Source organism: Rhinatrema bivittatum, chromosome 5 (assembly GCF_901001135.1).
Source record: "Rhinatrema bivittatum chromosome 5, aRhiBiv1.1, whole genome shotgun sequence".
NCBI classification, from domain to species: Eukaryota; Metazoa; Chordata; class Amphibia; order Gymnophiona; family Rhinatrematidae; genus Rhinatrema; species Rhinatrema bivittatum.
The window spans coordinates 8,759,384-8,780,589 of NC_042619.1; the positions used below are offsets into that span (position 1 = coordinate 8,759,384).

General features: G+C 45.4%; 1 protein-coding gene across 5 annotated transcripts in view; it reads left to right on the top strand.

Annotated features, from left to right (window-relative positions):
• The window catches only part of NUP98 (nucleoporin 98), a 435,464-nt gene that overhangs the window by 346,139 nt on the left and 68,119 nt on the right, over positions 1-21,206 (top strand). For all 5 annotated transcript variants that reach the window (XM_029601961.1, XM_029601960.1, XM_029601962.1 and 2 more), the window contains 2 exons: positions 7,192-7,347; positions 14,660-14,842. In XM_029601961.1, the coding sequence (XP_029457821.1) occupies positions 7,192-7,347; positions 14,660-14,842 (339 nt within the window). The remainder of the gene's footprint in view (positions 1-7,191; positions 7,348-14,659; positions 14,843-21,206) is intronic.

Below are 21,206 nucleotides of genomic sequence, written 5' to 3' on the forward strand. Positions count from 1 at the left end.
GTGTGCTTCTCTCCAAAGCTAGCTTGTTCCTGATGTGTCTCCAGAAGGCAAGGCAATTTGAGGGTAGGCAGTGCAGCTGCAGCACTCGAGAGCTCTGAGGGTGTCAGGGCCTACTGCTGATATTTTTCTCGTCAGCGAGGGAATGGCGGCCATTTTGGAAACAGCAGCTGCAGCAGTTTTCTGCAGATGCAGGAGACTCCTCTTCCCTTTTTTTGCCAGCTGTGGAGGTCTCCTAAGAGAGGAACAGAGCCTCAGAAATAGTGGAGGTCCTGCTGGGGGAAGTATTCAGATGATTCCTCCACTTTTTCTTCAGATTTCATCTTCCTTTTATACAAGGCATATCTGACTAGGAAAGCAGGTGATAAGAGGTCTCAGTCCTAGGGTTGCCCTAATAGTAGTTCTCATCCGATGGAAAGGCCTAAGGTCTCGAAGAAGGGGTCGACAGCATCCAGAGGATTTTTGGAATGTTGACTCGCCTGGATAGCTCTAGGGGTGACGCTGACTTTGAAGTTTTCAAGGCTTCACCAGATGACTTTCCTGGGGCAGGATCCGCTCCAGGCTTGTCAGGGCCAGATGATGCTCAGAAAAGGTGCCATGGCTGAAGGGGATGACCCTAAGGTGGTACATCTTTTCCGTAAGGAAGAACTGAGGTCCTTGATTCTGCATGTTCTTACAGAACTGATATCAAGATCTGCTTAGTGTTTGGGTGCTTGCCAGGTATTGTAGCCTGGGGTGGCTTCTGTTAGAAACAGGATGCTGGGCTTGATGGACCCTTGGTGTGACCCAGTATGGTAATTTCTTATGTTATATATATAATTTCTTATGTGTTATAAGATTCGCATGAAGAGTCCAACCAGTGTCATGTTCGGTTTGAGGTCTGGCAAAAGCCTTTACACAAGTCTGTGAGGAAATTGGTCAGAAAGAGGGATACCCCTGAGACTGGCTTGAAATTTGGAGCTGTGGCTAAATTATATCCATTGCCCGATGAGAGACACAGGTTTTTGATGCTTCCATAGGTGGATGCTTTGGTGTAGGCAGAAATCAAGACTACCACCATTCCCGTGGTTGCTCAGCTGTGCCGAAATGTGTTCAGGCCCAGAACATGGACGTCCATCTTGAATTTCTGAGGTTTTGGCTTTACGCATAGTTCTGCAGTTTGTAGTAGCTTTATGCAAAGAGTATATTTGCGTTGGGTCCAATGCTTGCAGGCGAAGGAATCTATCTCTGCTTCTGCAGAGAAGCAAACATAGCGTTTGGAGGCAGTAGTAGCATATGTGACTACTGTCCTGTATGACCTAACCAGAACGTCTTCTAGAATTATGATGTTGGCGATTGTCGGCCAGGACACTGCTTTGGTTGAGAAACTGGTTGGCTGATGTATGGTCCAATTTGCAGTTAGGCGCTCTCCCGTTCAAGGATAAACTCCTGCTTGGAGAAGACTATGCACAACTGATAAAGCATCTCAGAGAATTCAAAGGATATAAGTTGCAAGAGTATTGACCATAGGATGGAATGAGATCCTTTCCGACCCGTTCCTGTTTTTGGAATAATAGATTTTGCCAAAATAAGGCCTCTTTGAAGACCCAAAAGCAGGGCTCAGGCAGAACAGTCTTGGGGGCAGTTCTTTCATGGCAGATGGAAGCCAACTCAGGACAACTATGGTCAGGGAACCGGAGATGCCAACTCATAATGAAGTAAGGCCAGTCCTTTCTTCTATTCCAGCCATCGGGGGTTGTTTGACTCTTCTTTACAAGGAGTGGACCAAAATTACAACTGACCAGTGGGTCCTAGGTATGGAAAGAGATGGCTATGCATTAGAATTTGCTTATTTGCTTTGAGAAGCCTATATTGTCTTTCCATTCGCCCTGCACACCACGAAGATGGCAGTTCAGAGGACCATAGACCGCTTGCAACATCTGAGGACTATAGTTCCTGTTCCTCCAAAGAAACAGAGAACAGAAAGTTATTCCGTTTATTTAATGGTACCAAACAAGTAAGGAACCTTCAGATAAATTTTTCATTTAAAAAAATTAAATGCAGCCCTCAAGATATTCTGGTTTCAGATGGAGACGCTTCGCTCAGTCATAGCAGCGATAGGCAAAGGAGAGTTCCTGGAATCCTTAAACTTAACGGATGCGTATCTACATATAGCAATCAGATTGGAACATCTGCAGTTTCTTTGATTCATGATTCTGGGGCAGCACTTACGTTTTGTGCTCTTCCTTTTGGGTTGGTGACTGCTGCTTGTAATGGTGGTGGTGGCAGCAGTGCTCAGAAGGGAAGGAGTACTGGTGCCACCCATATCTAGACTGGCTCGCTCATTCGAGCAAAGTCGGCAGATCTCTGTCAGCAGTAGGTGCAGCAGGTCTGTGAGAATTTTGAGGTGTCTGGGCTGGGTGGTGAATTTGGCAAAGAACCATCTCACACCGTTTCAATCTTTGGAATATCTGATGTTGATTCCTTCTGTATTGTTGAGGACAAGGTCCTTAAGCTTAGAGAACTCAGTTGCTCAGAGTAATTTCACAGCTATGGGAATCATTGACCCATAGCCATTTGAATGAAAGAGGGGGAATCCTAGTTGAGAAGTTAGTAGTGTTGGAGGAGAAATTGAAACAGGAGGCTTCATCTTTGAGTGTAGGAGAGGGAATTATTTAAGATTTGAACTTGGTTAGCTTGGGGGGGGGGGGGGGGGCAGATGAATTCTTAAAACTTTAATCAACCTCCTTTAAGATTGAGGCCCTAGTGAAAAAAGTGAACAAAAATTCTAAACCTTCACTGGACCCCTACACTTATTTACTTGGTTTGTTACCTGATACAGTTTTGAAGGGGCATAGTTCCTGAGACTCTGAAAAAGGCTGCTATTCCAATTTTGAAGAATGAGGATGCTGATCCTAGGTTATGCTCCAACTACAAACCCATAACTAACCTTCCATTTGCTGCGAAGACCTTAGAGAAGGTGGTTACCTCTCAAATTTCTGGGTTTATGAAAGAGGCTGGCAAGTTGAATAGAGGTCTAGAACAGGTAAATGTGAATCGGTTATTTACTCTTTCGGATAATAGAAGGACAAGGAGGCACTCCATGAAGTTAGCATGTGGCACATTTAAAACTAATCGGAGAAAGTTATTTTTCACTCAACGCACAATTAAACTCTGGAATTTGTTGCCAGGGGATGTGGTTAGTGCAGTTCATGTAGCTGGGTTTAAAAAAGGTTTGGATAAGTTCTTGGAGGAGAAGTCCATTACCTGCTATTAATCAAGTTGACTTAGAAAATAGCTACTGCTATTACTAACATCAGTAGTATGGGATAGGCTTAGTTTTTGGGTACTTGCCAGGTACTTGTAGCCTGGATTGGCCTCTGTTGGAAACAGGATGCTGGGCTTGATGGACCCTTGGTCTGACCCAGTATGGCAATTTCTTATGTTCTTAAGCTAGATCTAGCGCATGCTGGATTTAGGAGGGGGGTATAACATGGAGTCAATCATGATTGACATGGTGGACTCTGTTCTGCCATCCTGGATAGAGGACACTCTGTTTTGTTAGCATTCTTTGATTTATCAAGTGCCTCTGACCTTGTGGATCATGGTATTTTGATTTCTTATTGTCAAACTTTGGGGCTGCATAGGACAGTTTTAAAGTGGATATGAAGCTTTTTGCAAAATAGAACATGTACGGTATTTGAGGGGTTTTGCTTGGATAAGGGTAGTATGATTTATGGGGTTCCTCAGGGATCCTTCCTGTCTTCTTTGATTATTTGGTCCCTCTAGGTGGCATCATTCGATCTTTTGGTTTTTCCTTGTTTATATATGCTGTGGCTGATCACATTGTCCCATTAGATCAGGATGCTGACCACTTTCTCATTTCAAAAAACTGCATGCTTGCAGTTAGTACATAGTTGAAGGAAAATTATCTGGTTCTGAATTCGAAAAGAGATTTTGCAGATGGGGGGTAATTTGGAAAAAATTCAGATTGCTGTTGATGGAGATATGGTAACAGCTATAGAAGTGAGGTCATTGAGTTAAGCTTGTCATATTGGTGCAGTTATGCAAGCAGCTTATGGGCGTTTACAGCTGGTGAGACATTTAAAATCATTTCTGACTTTTGCAGCATTAGTGGTTGTGGTAATTATTGCAATGGCATATACTGGGGCCTTCCAAGTATTTTGACTAGCAGGCTCCAGATAGTACAGAATATGGCAGTGAGAATAGTTATGGGTGTGTCCTGATAGGAATCTGCTGCTCTCCTTTTGAGTAAATTGAATTGGCTTCCTGTGAGGTTACGATGTAAGTTCAAATTATTCATACTCGTGTTCAAGATTTTGCATGGCTTTGGCCCCCTCACATGTCTTGATTTTGTTGGAAATCATCAACCAGAGCTCTACGTTCGCAATATTACTATCTACTTCAGCTTCCATCTTTGAGGATCTATGTCTGTATCAGGAGTTTCATATTCCACTTCTGCTCAGAGGGATGCCAGGTCCAATCTTTCATGGTGGCTCGGTTGGGCCAATCTGAATCGAAGAATAAGCTAGAAGTTCCTATTTGGGTGATAGTAACCACCGATGCCAGCCTCACTGGCTGGGGAGCAGTAAGACAAGGTCAGTCGGCACAAGGCCATTGCTTGCTTTTCTGCCACAGTTACATGGTCAACCAGTGTGGGTTCTGTTGGGCAGTGCAACAGTGGTGGCTTACATCAACAGGCTGGGAGGAACCAAGAGTCGGGTAGTGGTTCAGGAGTTGATTTGCTGGGCGGAACAACATTTGTCACTCCTGGCAACATCTCCCATTGCCAGGGTAGGCAATACCCAGGTGGATTTTCTCAGTTGAAGGCGACTACACCCTGGAGTGTGGGAGCTATCTGAAGAAGCAATGCCTCATTCGGATCAGATGGGGAATGCCCCACATAGACTTCATGGCATCGCAGCAGAATGCCAAGGCAGCACATTTTTACAGCATCAGGCGGGAGCATGGGAAGAAGGCATGGATGTTCTAGTGCTGCTGTGGTCTCCAGGAATTCTGCGTTGTGTTTCATCTATGGCCACTAGTGGGCAAGGTACTTTGGTGGACAAAGCAACATCCGGGGCAGGTCATTCTGGTGGCTCTGGAGTGGCTGCATCGTCCTTGGTTCGTGGATCTGGACAACATGGCATTGTACAGGCCTCTGTTTGTCATCTATCAAGGATTCTTCACAAGGGTTTAATATTTTTGGATCAGGCGGCTCACTTCTGTTTCACGGTTTGGCTTTTGAGAAGCAGTGGCTGAGATGGAAGGGTTATTCCAAGGAAGTTTTCTCCATCTTACTACAGGCTAGAAGACCATCCACATCCTTGGCCTACATGAGGATTTTCAAGTCCTAGTGTACTAGGCAGAGAGTGCAACAGACTTGTGCTTCGTTTTCACATATTTTAGCTTTTCTACAGAAGAGATTGGTAAAAGGACTAGCCTTTACCCCGAAGATGCCCAAAGCTGCCACCTGCACTTGAAGGGAGTTAAAGTGTAGGTATGCCCCTGGCAGCACACCCAGATGTAGTTCACTTTCTTTGGGGATCGAAATTTTGCATCCTCTGATGCGATAGATATGCTTGTCTGGGAATCTTAATTTGGTTCTGAGAGGCATTTAACTGCTGCAACGGGTGTCTCTAAAGCATTTAACTCTGAAGGTCGTTTTCTGGTAGTAATCTGTTCGGTTAGAAGGATTTCCGAGCTTCAGGTGTTATGTAGAGATCCTTTTCTACAGACTCCAGACTCTGGGGTCTCGTTGCGCACAGTACCCTACTTTCTCCTGAAGGTTGTTTCTGCTTTCCATTTTAATCAAACGGTGAAGCTTCCAGCCTTTCTGGATTTGGATTCATCTGCACCTCACGTGAAGGGATTTCGGGCATTGAGATACCTCAATGTTACTAATAGTTTCATTTATCGATCACCTCTTTGTGCTTTTGGAGTAGTCCAAAGAAAGGGTGTAAGGCATTTAAAGCTACTATTGCCTGTTGACTAAAAGAAGCTGTTGCCTTGGCTTACATTTGTAAGGGTTGCCTTGTACTAGAAGGTTTGAGGGCTCACTCAGCATTTGGATGTCTGGGCTCTGGATTCCATGGGATTTGGGGCGAGTGTTGAACGAGCAGGACTCTGTCCCACCCTCTGTAGGGAAGCTTGGGTACAACCCAGGAGTCTGGACTGATTTGGGTATGAACAGGAAAGGAAAACTGATTTTTCCCTGCTAATTTTCATTCCTGGAATACCACGGTTCAGTCCAGAGCCCCGCCCATTGGAGGGATTCAGAGATTCTCCTTTATTACTGTTGGAAGGGATTTCTCCTTGGAGGCTTCCTTTCCCCTGCTTGATGAAAGGGTTTTAGTTTGTTCGCCTTTCTGTTTAATCATCTTGCCTATAGGTAAATACTGCGAGACTGCGGGTGGCACACTAGGTGATGTGCAGCATCTGTGAAACTTTTTTCTCTGACTCCATCTACTGGCAGAGATGCAAAACCCAGGAGTCTGGACTGATTTGGGTATGAACAGGAAAAGAAAACTGATTTTTCCCTGCTAATTTTCATTCCTGGAATACCATGGATCAGTCCAGAGCCCCGCCCATTGGAGGGATTCAGTGATCTCCTTTATTACTGTTGGAAGGGGTTTCTCCTTGGAGGCTTCCTTTCCCCTGCTTGATGAAAGGGTTTTAGTTTGTTCGCCTCTCTGTTTAATCATCTTGCCTTGGATATAGATAAATACTGTGGGTGGTACACTAGGTGATGTGCAGCATTGGTGAAACTTTTTTCTCTGACTCCATCTACTGGCAGAGATGCAAAACCCAGGAATCTGGACTGATCTGGGTACTACAGGAACAAAAACGAGCAGGTAAGAACCAATTTTCATAAGGGCATGCGCCGGGAGATCGGTTTTAAAGAAGTGCAGAGCAAGCAGTGTAAAAGTAAAACCGTTTGGAAGGGTTTCACAGGGAGTAGCTGCTCCTGCCATTTCTGGACTGATGTCTGTTCAGGTGTGTTCACAACAGCCTGCAGTTCCTTTCTGGGCCTGGTTTTTGGTGCGGTTTGTATTTTAATAAAAAGACAAACTTGACAGTCCTATGTGGGAGGGATGCGAGCAGATGCAATCTTTTTAGCAAAGACTTCATGATAGGTCTTCAGGGGACTGGGTATGTTGAATAAAAACACGCTGAATTTGTTTCCTTGACTAGGTGACGCATTTTTCAAAGTACGGCCTGCAAGATTCTGACGAGGAAGAGGAGGAGCATGCTTCACAGATGGATGCGAAGAAGCTGAAAACGGCTCCAGTGCCAGCAGCCGGGCAGCAGGTTCAGCAGCAGATGGCTGTGGCAGCCCCACCGTCTCAGGTAGTGGCGCATGTCAGCTCACCGTGCTGCGGGAAGCTATCACCACAAGTGCACGCTTAGCTCTCTGCCGGTCAAGGTCTTTCCCTCTGCCCAGTTCTCTACAGCTTGTCATCTTTTCCTATATTTTGAGCTTGAGGGAGCTGGTAGCGTGTTCTGTACTCCTTGGGAGGCTGATAATTTCTCCTCGGGCTCAGTATGCTGCAGGAGGCGACAGCAGCTGTTCTTGGGTTGGAACAGAGACCAGTACCTGGCTGTAAGTGGGTTCCCACTGGTCAGTCAGAGGGGCACTGAAGATAAATCTAAAGGAGGCCACATCTTGCTTTTCCTGGCATTCTCCTATGTCAGCAGTGTGGTTATCCTTTCTCTTATGACCATGCTGTGAGGGAAGTCAAACATAGGACCAGGTTACAGAGCTGGGTGGCACTGATCAGGGAGAAGGCAGAGGGGTGTATATAGGAGTGTTCAGATGTGGCGCACGAAGCCCCATGCAAACCTAGTCTGAAAGGGCTCAGGTTTAGCTCTCTGGGCTGCAGCCTTTGGCAGGATTCTCCTAGAAGTGTAAATGGCTCTAAGGTTTTTTAAATGAGATTACTGAGCTGTCAGAGTACTGGGGGTGGGTTATAAAGTTTTCCTTCTAGAGCAAAGTTGATTCAAAATGTGTGTTTTTAAATGAAATAAAGGATTAATAGCAGGAGCACAGCATTTTAAATATTTCTCACTGATTAGTGAACCAAAGCTGTACTGGCTGGCCAGGTTTGTGTCCATAAAAACAATGAGGGGTGAAACACAAGATCTTTGTGTTCATGATTTATTGCATTGGGTACATAATATGTTGTAATTATTAAATACATGTGTATACTTTTTAATTGTATGTTCAAAAACGTTTTCAAAGTGTAAATTATCTGATACTGAAATTATTGGGATATGGGATTTTATGTGGTGTGCATGTGATGGATGTATGAGTTAGAGAGAATTTTTAATGTTAGGCATATGTGTGTAATGCAAATAAAATTATAAACTATAAGTGTCTTCTTCTTGTGTATAGTTAAGTAATTTGACAGAAGAGGGATTAATTATTGACCCTTTGTATACTGGTAGTATACCATAAAAACAATGAAGCAGCATTATTTTGATCTCTGTACATGCAGGTTTAGGTTTTTCAAAATATCTTTGTATCCTCTTCTAAGTTTTCCTTATTTTCTTAAGTGTTTTGAAGAATCTCCTGAGTGCAATTTATATACGGTACATCTAGATGTCTGTAGAATTGTGATTAATCTGCTGTTAATTAAGTTGACTTAGAAAATAGCCACTACCATTCCTAGCAACGGTAACATGGAATAGACTTAGTTTTTGGGTACTTGCCAGGTACGTATAGCCTGGAGTGGCCACTATTGGAAACAGGATGCTGGGCTTGATGGACCCTTGGTCTGACCCAGTATGGCATGTTCTTAAATGCATGGGGACCTTAGAAACAATTGAAATACCCATTTTGTGAAAGAGAATCCCAGTGAAAAATGTGGAATTTAAAGAATGTCTTAATTACTAGTTAAATTACATAAATAGAAATAACTTTCTAGAAGGCTAGGCCTAGTTTATAAGGGACAAGCCGTAAAGCCCGTTAAAACGGGCTACATCCCTCTGTCTCTCACCTCCCCCTCATTCTCTCTCCCCTCACTCTTCACCACCCCCCTCCCCCACTCCTCCCCACCCTCCCTCTCCTCTCACTCAGTCCCCCCTCTCCCTCACTCCCTCCCACTCAGTCCCCCCTCTCCCTCCCTCCCACTCACTCAGTCCCCCTCTCCCTCCCTCCCACTCAGTCCCTCCCTTCACCCATCTCCATTTCCTCCCGGCGCCGTAAGCGCGACTTCCCGCAACCCTCACCCGGCTCCATTAACTCCTCCCGCTCCTGCCGGCAGATCTCGGGGGGGGGGGGGGGGGGTCACTCCCGCGCGCGCGGCAGTGACCCCCCCGAGATCTGCCGGCAGATCTGGGGAGAAGTAGCGGCACCGAGCGCGCGCGGTGCCGCTACTTCTCCTCCCGCTCCTGCCGGCAGATCTCGGGGGGGGGGGGGGGTCCCTCCCCCGCCCCCCCCCCCCCCCCCCCGAGATCTGCCGGCAGGAGCGGGAGGAGAAGTAGCACCGCTACTTCTCCTCCCGCTCCTGCCGGCAGATCTCAGGGGGGGGCGCGGGAGTGACCCCCCCCCCCCCCCCCCGAGATCTGCCGGCAGATCTGGGGAGGAGAAGTAGCGGCACCGCGCGCGCGGCGCCGCTGCTTCTCCTCCCGCTCCTGCGGCCCCACCGCCATTTTTTTTTTCTGACCAACGTCCTTGCCCGCACATGCGCAGTAGAGCTGCGCTCTACTGCGCATTTGCGGGCCGTCGGTCACAGGCCATTTATAAGGTAGATTACTTGGCAGTGTTTAGGTAGCTACTGGACTGCCTGACAGGAAGCCAGAGGAGAACTTATCCAAGGTTTTTCTGCTAAATACACAGCACTGTACTGAGCCAGGGCTTACTTGGCTGTGGTTTAAAATGTTCATACGTGCTCTGGGAGTAACAGCTTGCATTTATTTGTAGACGTAATGTTAATATTTGAATTTTTATCTCTGTAAATTCACACTATAAGCTCATGTGCTATATTGAGAAAATTATTTCTCACAGGACAAGCAGGATGGAAGACCTCACATGGGTGACATCAGGATGGAGCCCAATCACGAACACTTTTGTCAAAGTTTCTAGAACTTTGGCACCTACTGGGCATGCCCAACATGTCAATAACCCTGCATCCAGCAGGGGTCCCCCTTCAGTCATTTTTTCCACGCAGCAGTAGCCACGCAGGTTAAGGAGCTCTTTAGAGATTCCTGACAGGAATTTTCTTCACGGAACTTCTTTAAAAATTTTCAAAAAATTCTATCCCATAGGGGGGGGCCCCCCTATCGATATCCGTACTCCGTGGTCGAAAGGCAAGGCTTTACCCTCGTTTGTGGCCGATTCCTGTCGAGTTTTCCCTTCGGGGCCTACCGGCCATCGACTACACCGCGGCTAAATTTTTGTTGAAGCCATGGCGTCGGGTTTTCGTCGGTGCCCCGATTGTCCTCGGACAATGTCCATCACAGACCCGCATGGAGTTTGTGTCTTGTGCTTGGGGTCCGACCATGATACCCTAACTTGTACCAAATATGCCCAAATGACACTGAAGGGCCATAAGGCCCGCTTAGAGAAGATGGAGTTTCTTTTTCATTCAAACCCCCCGACTCCATTGACCACTTTGACTTCGTCTGAGCCGGTGCCATTGACCTCTCGCCAGCAGTGGGACACCGGTGCTGCCTGACCGGCATCGACTACTCCAAAGGTGTCGACTTCTTCCTCATCGCCTCAGGAGAAGGACTGAGGAGAATATCGTGAAAAGCATCGATACCGGCATCAGAAAGCTCAGTCCGCTGATCCAGGCATGCCCTCTGCATCAGCGTCAACAGAGCCAGCAACAAAAATCCCATCCAGAGAAGGCCCCATTCTCCTCAGTGACCGGGTCACCGAGGCGTTCCCCCACCTTCATTGGTGCAGGGAGCCGCAACTCCACTTTTACCGGTGGAGCCTCCGGCTACGCCTCTATTGCTTCCTACTCCGGAGCTGGGGTTACATGCCCCAGGCTTCCTCGAGGAATTGGATGATCTAAGAGGCCATCGGTAAGGCATTTCAGGGCTTTCAATCTCCACTGGCACAAACACCGATGCCAGCCCCAGTCATCGACCCGATGCCCACGGTGCTTGCAGAGCTTTTAGGCAGACTGGATGTGCTGATTGGTGCTCTTCCACCAGTGGAACCAAGAGTACCAGTATGTCCACCACCTTCTACACCGATACCTTTGTCATCGGAAGATGAGGAAACAGATACCCATACCACCATCTGGAATTTTGCCACCGACTCACCCGTCAATGTCACTGGTTCCATCGGTGCGTTTACTGCCATCGGTGCCACCTTCGATGCAGTCTGTGCCGCTGTCTGTGCCTCCTCCGATACCACATCTGGGGATCAACCTTATGAACCTTGGACCGATGACTCTTCCCAGGATTCTAATGATTTGTCTTCAGAGCCTTCTCCCCCTGAGGAAAGACTACGCTCTCCTCCAGATGATCTCTCCTTTATTAATTTCATAAAGGAAATGTCTGAAATGATTCCATTTCAGCTTCAGACAGAAGAGGACTAGAGGCACAAGATGCTGGAAATATTCCAGTTTCTCGATGCCCCAAAGGAAATCATGTCTATTCCTATTCATGAAATCCTAATTGACCTGCTGAAAAGGAATTGGGAGCAACCAGGCTCGGTACCACCTGTCAGCCGAAAGATAGATGCCACCTACCTTGTCCAGACAGCCCCTGGCTTTCAAAGAACACAGCTGGATCACCATTCTGTGGTTGTAGAGTCAGCCCAGAAGAAGGCACGACGTTCTAAACCTCATTCTTCCATACCTCCAGGGAAAGAACAGAGGTGCCTGGATGCTTTTGGTAGGCGTGTTTTCCATGGCTCAATGCTCATTCCTCGCATTGCTTCCTACCAGTTATACATTACCCAGTATAACAGGGACCTGTTCAAGAAGATCCAAGATTTCTCTGAATCTTTACCGGAACAATTCCAGGATCCACTCAATGCTCTGGCTCAAAAAGGCCTAGATGCTGGCAAGCACAAGGTCCATGCTGCCTATGATATTTTTGACATTGCCTCCAGAGTGTCTGCAGCGGGGATTAGTGTAAGAAGGTGGGCCTGGCTTAAGTCCTCAGACCTACGACCAGAAGTGCAGGACTGGTTAGCAGACCTACCCTGCGCTGGAGATAATCTCTTTGGAGACAAAATCCAGCAAACAGTGGCACAGCTAAAGGACCACCATGAAATGCTTTCCTCAGTACCCTCTGATTTCCTGTCCACTTCTAAGAGGACTTTCCGAAGGGACTCTGAGTGACTGTCTTTCAAGCCACGGAGATGATATCCTCCTGCCGCTCGAGGTTCTCCTTCCAGGCCTTACCAGAAGGGTCAGCTCAGGCAAGCCCGACCTCAGAAGACCCAGCCATCCCCTCAGCCGGGCCCAGCTGCTGGATTTTTAAATGCAAGCCATTCATACGTTTTCTGTGCAATTGTGTGAATGATTTGCAGCACTGGCGGACTCTCTGCCTCACTGTATTATGGAGATGTTATAAACATTGTGGTGTTCAGCAGAATATCTAAGAATCCCGGATGAAGGATTTAAGGCAGTGGTGCCCACCCCTGTCCTGGGGAACCCTCAGCCAGTCGGGTTTTTAGGATATCCACAATGAATATGCATGAGACTAACACTGTACCATGCCCATTTCTAGTGCCAGCTTGACATTCATCTAATCCTCCACCTCTTCCATAAATTGAGAACTGTTTCTTTATTATTTTGGCCACATGACCAAGTGGTCAGTGTAACAAGACATGAATAAAAGTGTGCATAAATCCTGTATGCAGCACCCCAGCACCATGTACTCCAGGTTCAAGCCTATAGACTAAAATTGGCTGAATAATCTCTACTTCACTTTCAACTAGGAGTTAAATTTTGAGTGTTAACCTGGGTTAAGTTTATGCAATCTCTCTATTGACAATCATAGTTTAATGCCGGCATTAATACGGGATGTGCACAGAAGAGCTTTGATTTATGCACACGTGCTAGCACTTGGTTGTGCATACATTTTTGTTCACAAACCTCCTTGCTCTGTATGGATAAGCACGAACAAAGTCGGCCTCATGAGGGGGATGTTAGACCGCACCATGTTGGATCATCTGCTCTCAAAGCCAGAAGCCGCTTTTACGGAGCATGTGCAAGGCTTCCCGTTTCAGTCCCTCAGTCTCTTACTAAGCTAGCTTCAGCTATGCGGGAAGGCAAGAGGGGATTGTATGGCTGTTTTGTTCTGTGTATGGAGAGCACAAACTACATGTAGGCATCTTTACTTTCTGCACTCAAATACTGTACTAACAGCCCAGCGCATCTTATTACATTGGGCTGCTAGTGGCAAATGTATATACAGGAATCTGATTGGACAGTGCAGTGTATAGTGTTGCTATCCATGCACTCACCAGCAAGCTGAGCACCCTGTCACTCAGCTGGTGACCAAGTTCTTGGGGTACAAATCTGCAGGAAAGTCAGGCATGTAGCAGTTTTTGTTTGAGGGACTTGGGAGTCTGGTGCAGTTCTTATGACTTTCAGAATTCAAATGACTCTGGGGCAGATAACCTATAAAGCATGTTCTGTCTCCTTTTGAAAGAGAGAATTGGAGGGGGCCAAGGTACAGAATTAGATTGTGAAAACCAGAAGCACCTGCCACCCAAGGTAGTGTTTAACACACACTCTTCTTCAGAGCCACTCCATTTCTCCTAGGCTAGACTGAAGCAATGAATGGGAGTAAACCACTAATTATTCATTCTCGAGTTTGGAACCCTTCACCATTGGTTGACATGAATCCTGCAAATAGTAAGGTTATTGAAACACGGCAGAATGTTTGGGGAAGAAATATTTCTCTGTACATATTATGGATGCTTTGCTGTTTTCTCTTCTGATTTGAACAATTTGAACAGCAGAGAAGGGAGCAAATCAAGCAAAGCTACTTGAAACATACTAAAGGAAATGCAGGCGCTTACGGAGGCAGATCTGTCTGGCAGGCGGTACTGGTGACAAAGGCCAGAGGGACCTAATACGTCAGGTTGGGGGTTTGGATTATTGTGGGATCTTGTGGCTGGAATGGGGGCTGAACTGGTAAGGGGATCTTGCATGTTCAGCTGCCTAGGAGGGTGAGTACAATGGAGAACGATGACAAATGTGTCTTGCCTACAGGTAGCCTCTTTCTGCAGTTGGCAGCTGGGGGTATATCCTTAGCAATGTGAACAGGACTAACTGGGCAGACTGGACCGATTGATCGGTTATGTTACACTGTAACACTCATAGCCTTGGAATTAAATTTAACGATGCTTATTCCGGGGTCGCAGCAGGAAAGAGATTCTTTGGAGGTGGGGACGGCAGGGTAAACGGGCAGACCAGATAGGCCTTCTGGTCTTTATCTGCTGTTCTAGTCTTTCCTTGCATATTTCACGAAGATCAGAGTAGCGTTTGTATATGATCTTGAGGAGTGGGCACAGCAGTGCCCCCCAATTTTATTATGGATTCATAATGTTTGGAGGCATAGAAGGATTTCTCAAACTAATTTACTCCTCAGAATTGAAATAAAAATCCAAGTGAAAAAGTGGTCTGATGAATCATGTAAGGTTTGGCAGTGCCCAGGGATAATCTTGAAAATGTGTTTCTGGTAGGTGCAGAGCCCAGTGGTTGAACAGCTGGGGAGGGTGGTGGAATTGGACAGCGATATGGCAGACATCACCCAGGAGCAGCTTTTGGAGACCACATTGGAAGATGATAGCACGGGCGAACCGGAACCCATATCTGCTTCTTCGCACATTGCATCATCGCTGGGCATAAATCCGCATACCCTGCAGGTAAACTCTCTACTTTTTCTTACCATTGAGATTTTATCTTCACAGAGCATAAGAGCATCAGTAAACACACTTTAATGACAATTGAAGGTGACTAGGTATTGCAATTTTGAAACGACATACTCTCTCCCCTTTGATTTTTGTGTTGTCAAAAGGATTAAAGGTTTCCCATGGGCTTATCAGACTAACTCTGTGCATTAAGGGACTGATTTTCAAACTGTTTCTTTGGTGCAAAGGTCCCCCATGTACATCTTACTCAGATTTTGCACCACATTTCAAAGGGGAAGTGCATAGATGCTTTCATTTTGGAAATTGCAACCCTAAAAGTTTTGCAACTGCTTTTTTTTGCAGATAGAATTTGTATGGAAAATACAAGTTTCATGTGTTAGTTTCTAATCTTTGCCAAAACGTGCCCTCAGGATCACTTCCCCCCTTCCAAATCCCGCTAAAAGCAGGCAGATTGTGAGATCCTGGGGGTACTTTTAGCTGGACTGAGTTTCTGGGTGAATGGCTGTTTACCTTCTATAAATGGTTTTGAAAATTGCCCTCTAATTCAGATAGATACTGGCACCAAAGAAATGGCCAAAGATGGAATAGGCTGCATGTGTCTTATTCCGAAGGAAAATATTGTGTATGTTCATCCCATCAGTATTTCAAGTTGTTGAAAAACCATGCATATAATCTTGTTAACCACCTTAGCAGCAGGATCTATCTTGCCACTATAGGCTAAAATGCAGTTTATTGGGAAAGCATATTGAACATGCTGGAGTCTTTCACCAGTTTCTGGAGGGCTGAACCTTGATGCATCTTTTACTGTTAACATGCCTTATTCCCTGTAAGTACCCAGATCAGTCCTGGGTTTTGCCTCCCTTCCAGCAGATGGAGAGTTTTGCTGACGCTGACATAAAACCTGGTGTGCCACTTGCAATCACTTAGTATTTCTCTGTCTCCAGCAGATGGTGGGAGTGCAAAACCTGCATTCTGAGACCAAAAAAAAAAAGTGCGGGTGGTTAGAGAGACCATCTATAGTCTATGGATGCTGGGAGCCATCCTTCCTATCTCTGTGGCAGAACGGGAAGGTACTCTATTTTGTGGTCCCAAAAAAAGGAGGGACCTTCCGCCTGATGGAGACCCTACGTTTGGTGATTGCGGCAGTGTGCAAAGGGGAGTGTTTGGCTTCTCTGGATTTTACTGAAGCTTACCTGCACATAGTGATCCGGCTGGATCATCAAAGGTTTTTGAGGTTCATGATTCCCCGGACTCATTTTCAGTTTTGTGCCCTACTGTTTGGGTTGGCGACAGCCCCACGAACCTTTACCAAGGTGATGATTGTGATGGCGGCTGCTCTCTGGAAGGATGACTAGCTTATCCGGACAAAGTCAGAGGAGCTGTACAAACACGCTGGTAGCACTGGTGCTGCAACGTTTACGATCCCTGGGCTGGATTGTGAATCTGTCAGTCAACTAGCCCCTTCTCAGATATTGGAGTTCCAAGGAATGCGTTTCAACACCACGATCAGGAGAGTTTTTCTCCCTACAGAGCAGATCGCCAAGCTACAGAAGCAGGTTCACAACTTCTTGGAGGCTGCGGTGCCCAGGGTTTGGGATTACTTGCAGGTTTTCAGTTCCATGGTTTCCACATTGGAATTGGTTCCATGAGTGATTGCTCATATGAGACTACAGAGCGCATTGCTTTCCTGGTGGTATCTGTTATCAGAACAATTTTATCTACTGTTGCCGCTTACAGAAGTAGCCAGGGAAAGCCTTTCATGGTGGCTTGACCTAGGACCATTTGTGCCTGTGTTCGCTTGGAAGTTCCAAACTGGATGGTGGTCAAAACCAATGTCAGCCTCTCTGGATGGGGGGCTGTGTGTCAGTCTCTGTCGGCACAAGGCCGGTGGACACTGGAGGGAGGCATCATGGCCTATCAATCACTTGGAGACTAGGGCGGTGCACCTCACATTGAAGGCCTTTCTTCCTCTTTTGCATGGACGGCCAGTGAGGATTTTGTCAGACACTGCGACCATGGTGGCTTACATCAACCAAGAGGGAGGAACCAAGAGTCAGGCAATGGCTCAGGAGGCCCAGGAACTAATTCACTGGGTGGAGCTAATTCTGGAGTCGGCGGCTTCTCACATAGCGGGGATCGACGGTGTTCACTAAGATTTTCTCAGTTGTCAGCTAGATCCTGGGAAATGGGAGTTGTTGGAGGAAGGAATGCGGCTTTTCCATCACAAGTGGGACGACCCCTTTGTGGACCTGTTGGCAACTCAAGCAAATGCTAAAGCTCCATGGTGGTTCAGTTGCAGAAGAGAACGTAGAGCGGAAGGGGTCGACACATTAGTACTACTATGGCCAAAGGGAACTCTCCTGTATATTTTCTCGCCGTAGCCGCTAGTGGGCAAGGTTCTCCAGTGAATAGAAGCTCATCCGGGGGAGGTGATTCTAGTGGCCCCAGAGTGGCTACGTGGTCCCTAGTTTGTAGATTTGATAAATCTCGCAGTGGACAGGCCGCTGCGGTTAGCCCATCTGCACTATGGGCCCATATTTTCAGATCAGGTGGCTTGCTTCTCTCTTGTGGCTTGGCTTTTGAGAGGCAGCGCCTAAGGACCAAAGGTTACCCCAAGGATGTTATCTCCACTCTGCAAGCTCAAAAGTCATAAACATCCCTCACTTATATGCGGGTGTGGAAAGGTTTTGAGGCGTGGTGCGTTCAGCAGGGGGTTGACCCTTATTCGAGCATCGATGGTGTGTATTTTATCCTTTTTGCAACAGGGGTTGGTGAAGGGGTTGGCTTTTAATTCCCTCAGAGTCCAAGTGGCTGCATTGGGTTGTCCTTAGGGGCAAAGTCCAGGGGGTGGCCTTAGCTACCCATCCTGATATGCTGCCTTCTCTCTAGGGGTGAAACAGTTGCGACCTCTGGTGTAGAAGTTGTGCCCTCCCTGGAGTCTTAACTTGGTTCTCAGAGGGTTTTGCTTGACCTATTTGAGCCAATTTGAAGGGCAACTGTGAAAGATCTTACCTTGAAGGTTGTTTTCTGCTCGGAGAATTTCGGGGAGCTGCAGGCTCTATCATGCAAAGATCCCTTTGTTAGGATTATGGATGATGGGGTCTCTTTGCGTATGGTCCCTTCTTTTCTTCCGAGGGTAGTATCTTCTTTTCATGTGAATCAGTCAGTGGAGCTCCTGGCTTTTCAGTCCTTGGATGCAAAGGCACTTCTTGCGAGAGAGTTGCAGTTTTTGGATGTGAAACGGGCGTTGCTGCAGTATGTTAAGTTCACTAATATTTTTCATCTGTCAGATCATCTTTGTGTTATGGCGTGGCACTAAGAAGGGGCATACGGCTGAAGGAAGCTATAGGTTCATTGTACTTATGTCAGGGTCGCATCGTCCCTGAGAGATTGAGAGCTCACTCTACTCTGTCGCAGGTGGCATCCTGGGCCGAATGTCAGCAAATGTCGCTGCATGAGATTTGTATAGTGGCTACTTGGAAGTCGTTGCACACTTTCGCCAGGCATTATCGCTTGGATGTCCAGGCTCTGGATGCCAAGGGCTTTGGTGAAAGTGTACTTTGAGTGGGACTCTCGCAGTCCCACCCTGTTTAAGGAAGCTTGGGTACATGCCAGGAGTCTGGACTGATCCGGGTACGTACAGGGAAAGGAAAATTGGTTCTTACCTGCTAATTTTCATTCCTGTAGTACCACGGATCAGTCCAGAGTCCTGCCCAGTTGGGGTGAAAAGGATGGGAGAGTCCACTCCATCTGTTGCTGTAAATAGACTGAAGAACGGCACAGGTTTAGTTTGTTTTCTCCTGTTTTTATGGTTGAAGGGGATTGTTACCATTAATTGGTTCCTCATCCTATTGCTGGTTCAGGGGGATGTTATGAGGGATGTTGTTGGCTTATGTTCAGTGGTATTTTGGCTTGGGTTCAGGTCAATACTGAGTGATTGCAGGTTGCACACCAGGTTATATGCCAGAGTCAGTGAAACTTTCTCTCAATCTGCTGGCAGGGAGGCATAACTCAGGAGTCTGGACTGATCTGTGGTACTACAGGAATGAAAATTAGCAGGTAAGGACCAATTTTCTTCTGTATCAGATGAAACTCATTTCATAGGTGCCACCTAATCACCTTAGTGCTATCCCCCCATCACCTAGACACTTGGAAGGTCCTGTCGAGCACTACCCAGGCCCTGCCTGCACCTGTATGCCTTCCCCCTAGACCTGCCAACTGGGTTCCCACTTCTGGGCCAAGCTCTCCCCAGAGTTCTAGGGACACTGAAACCATATAAAACCCAGAAGTCATGGGATAAAGGTGAAACGGGTAGACTCTAGTAATCAAAGGAAATATTTCTTTATAGAAAGGGTGTTGAATGCATGGATCAGTTTCTCTGTGTAGGTTTTACAGACTAGAACATTGTTGGGAGTTCAGGAAAGCTTGGGATAAACACAAGAGATCTCAGAGAGAGGAAGGGACTATAAAGGTGAATAGCCAGACTGAATGGAGCGTATGGTCTTCATCTACAGTCATATTCTATGCTTCTGTGTCCCACAGTTCACATAACTACATCTACAGATTAAATACCCAAATTGCTGGGATCACCAATCAGTCACAAACAGATTAACTAAAAAGTTTATTAACAAATATTGGGAACAGTGATCAGAAAAAATTTAATTTGCAAACAGCCAGCAGTTAAAATGATTCATACAGATAATGCTAGACAAGTTTCACTGTACTTAGTCAGTGCATGAGTAGTTTTCTGTACCACAAACAAGTTTGATCTTCAGGATATCTGCAAAGAATATGAATGAAATGTATTTATATACACTGGAAACTGTGCATACAAATATTCATTGTGGTATTCAGAAAACCAATCTTGTTTGTGGCAATCCGTTGTTTGTTTTGCATAAAGACTGTTTGGGGATTTTAAGCCCCCTTTTTTCTTCGCAGCTGACACTTTTGGTGTTTGATAATCTTTATTTTTGTAGGTGGGTTTTGATGCATTTTTTTAAATGAGTGTGGGTGTGTGTTTTGAATGAAATGTGAGAGGTGTTTTTTGGTTGTGTGGTATTTATGATTATGGGCTCTTTATTTATTTATTTATTTAGAACTTTTCTATACCGACTTTCCAATAACAGAATTACTGATCAATTCGGTTTACATTTTGAACAATAACAGTGACAAGAAAATGTCTTACAAAAAACAGGTAGAAATAACTTGGAGATAAATATATGGGGTTAAATAACAAAGAAATACAATATACAAAGTGTTATACTTTAGTGTTCAGTATTTGTTTTAATGTTTAATTTGTGAATTTTTTTTATTGATTATTAAGTGGGTAGTCTTCAGTTTTCTCATTTGTATCATTTGTGATTTCGTTTTTTGAATGTTATAAATGCTGAGATTTTTTTTAATTTATTAGAAGATATTTTCATTACATACATTGCTATATTAAATTATACATTTTTTGCCTTAGTTATTTTGTATTTATGTAGATGTATGAGAAACCATATTTTTGTTTTAGTTTGTAAGTCTTTCAAAATTCTGTAAATAAAAAATTAGATACTAGAACTCTGCACCAAGTGCAACCAGTATTATTGCTTGCTCTATTTCTTGGCTGTGATGCCCAGTGTGTGGTGCATATGGCTATAAGATTTCACATAGCAAAGGATTGGGAATCTCTACATTAAAGTGTATGGCATTACTGAGAAAGCTAGAACTATGGTTTAGTCGCAGGTATTTTTATTTATTTTAGATGTATTTATTTATTTAAAACTTTTCTATACCAACGTTCATATAACATCACATCGGTTTACATAGAACTTGGGTAACTTAACACAGAAGCTGAAAGCAAAGTTACTATAAAACAGTGGGGAGGGGGAATAACTAGGGGGTGGAAGGAGACAGAGATAGGTAGAGATAAGAGGGGTACCAGATAGAGGTAGAGGATGAAGGGGTCTGATGGTTTCATTATACAGAGGAATTTATACAGTGATTGTATAACAAAAGGCTTATATACAAGGTTGATACACCAGGCTAAAATGCCGAGGATTATATACAAGTGGTTATGTAGCAGAGGTTCCATGTATAGATCACAACAGTTCACAAAAGTAACATTCATAGCTGTAAATCAACAAAAAAGATGGGTTATAGAGGTAGTGTTCATAACAGGCAATATCTATCAAATGAAATGTTCCAGTTTATCTGACTAAAGATCTGGGATATAACTTTTTCATTTTAATTGGTACATTATATACATGTTTACATTTTCACTTTCGTTAAGTTTATTCCTCATGCTTCACTTCGTGTATCTTGTCCTTGTTTTGGCTCTCTCCATTCTTTTGTTTCTAAGTTAGGTTATAAGCATTTA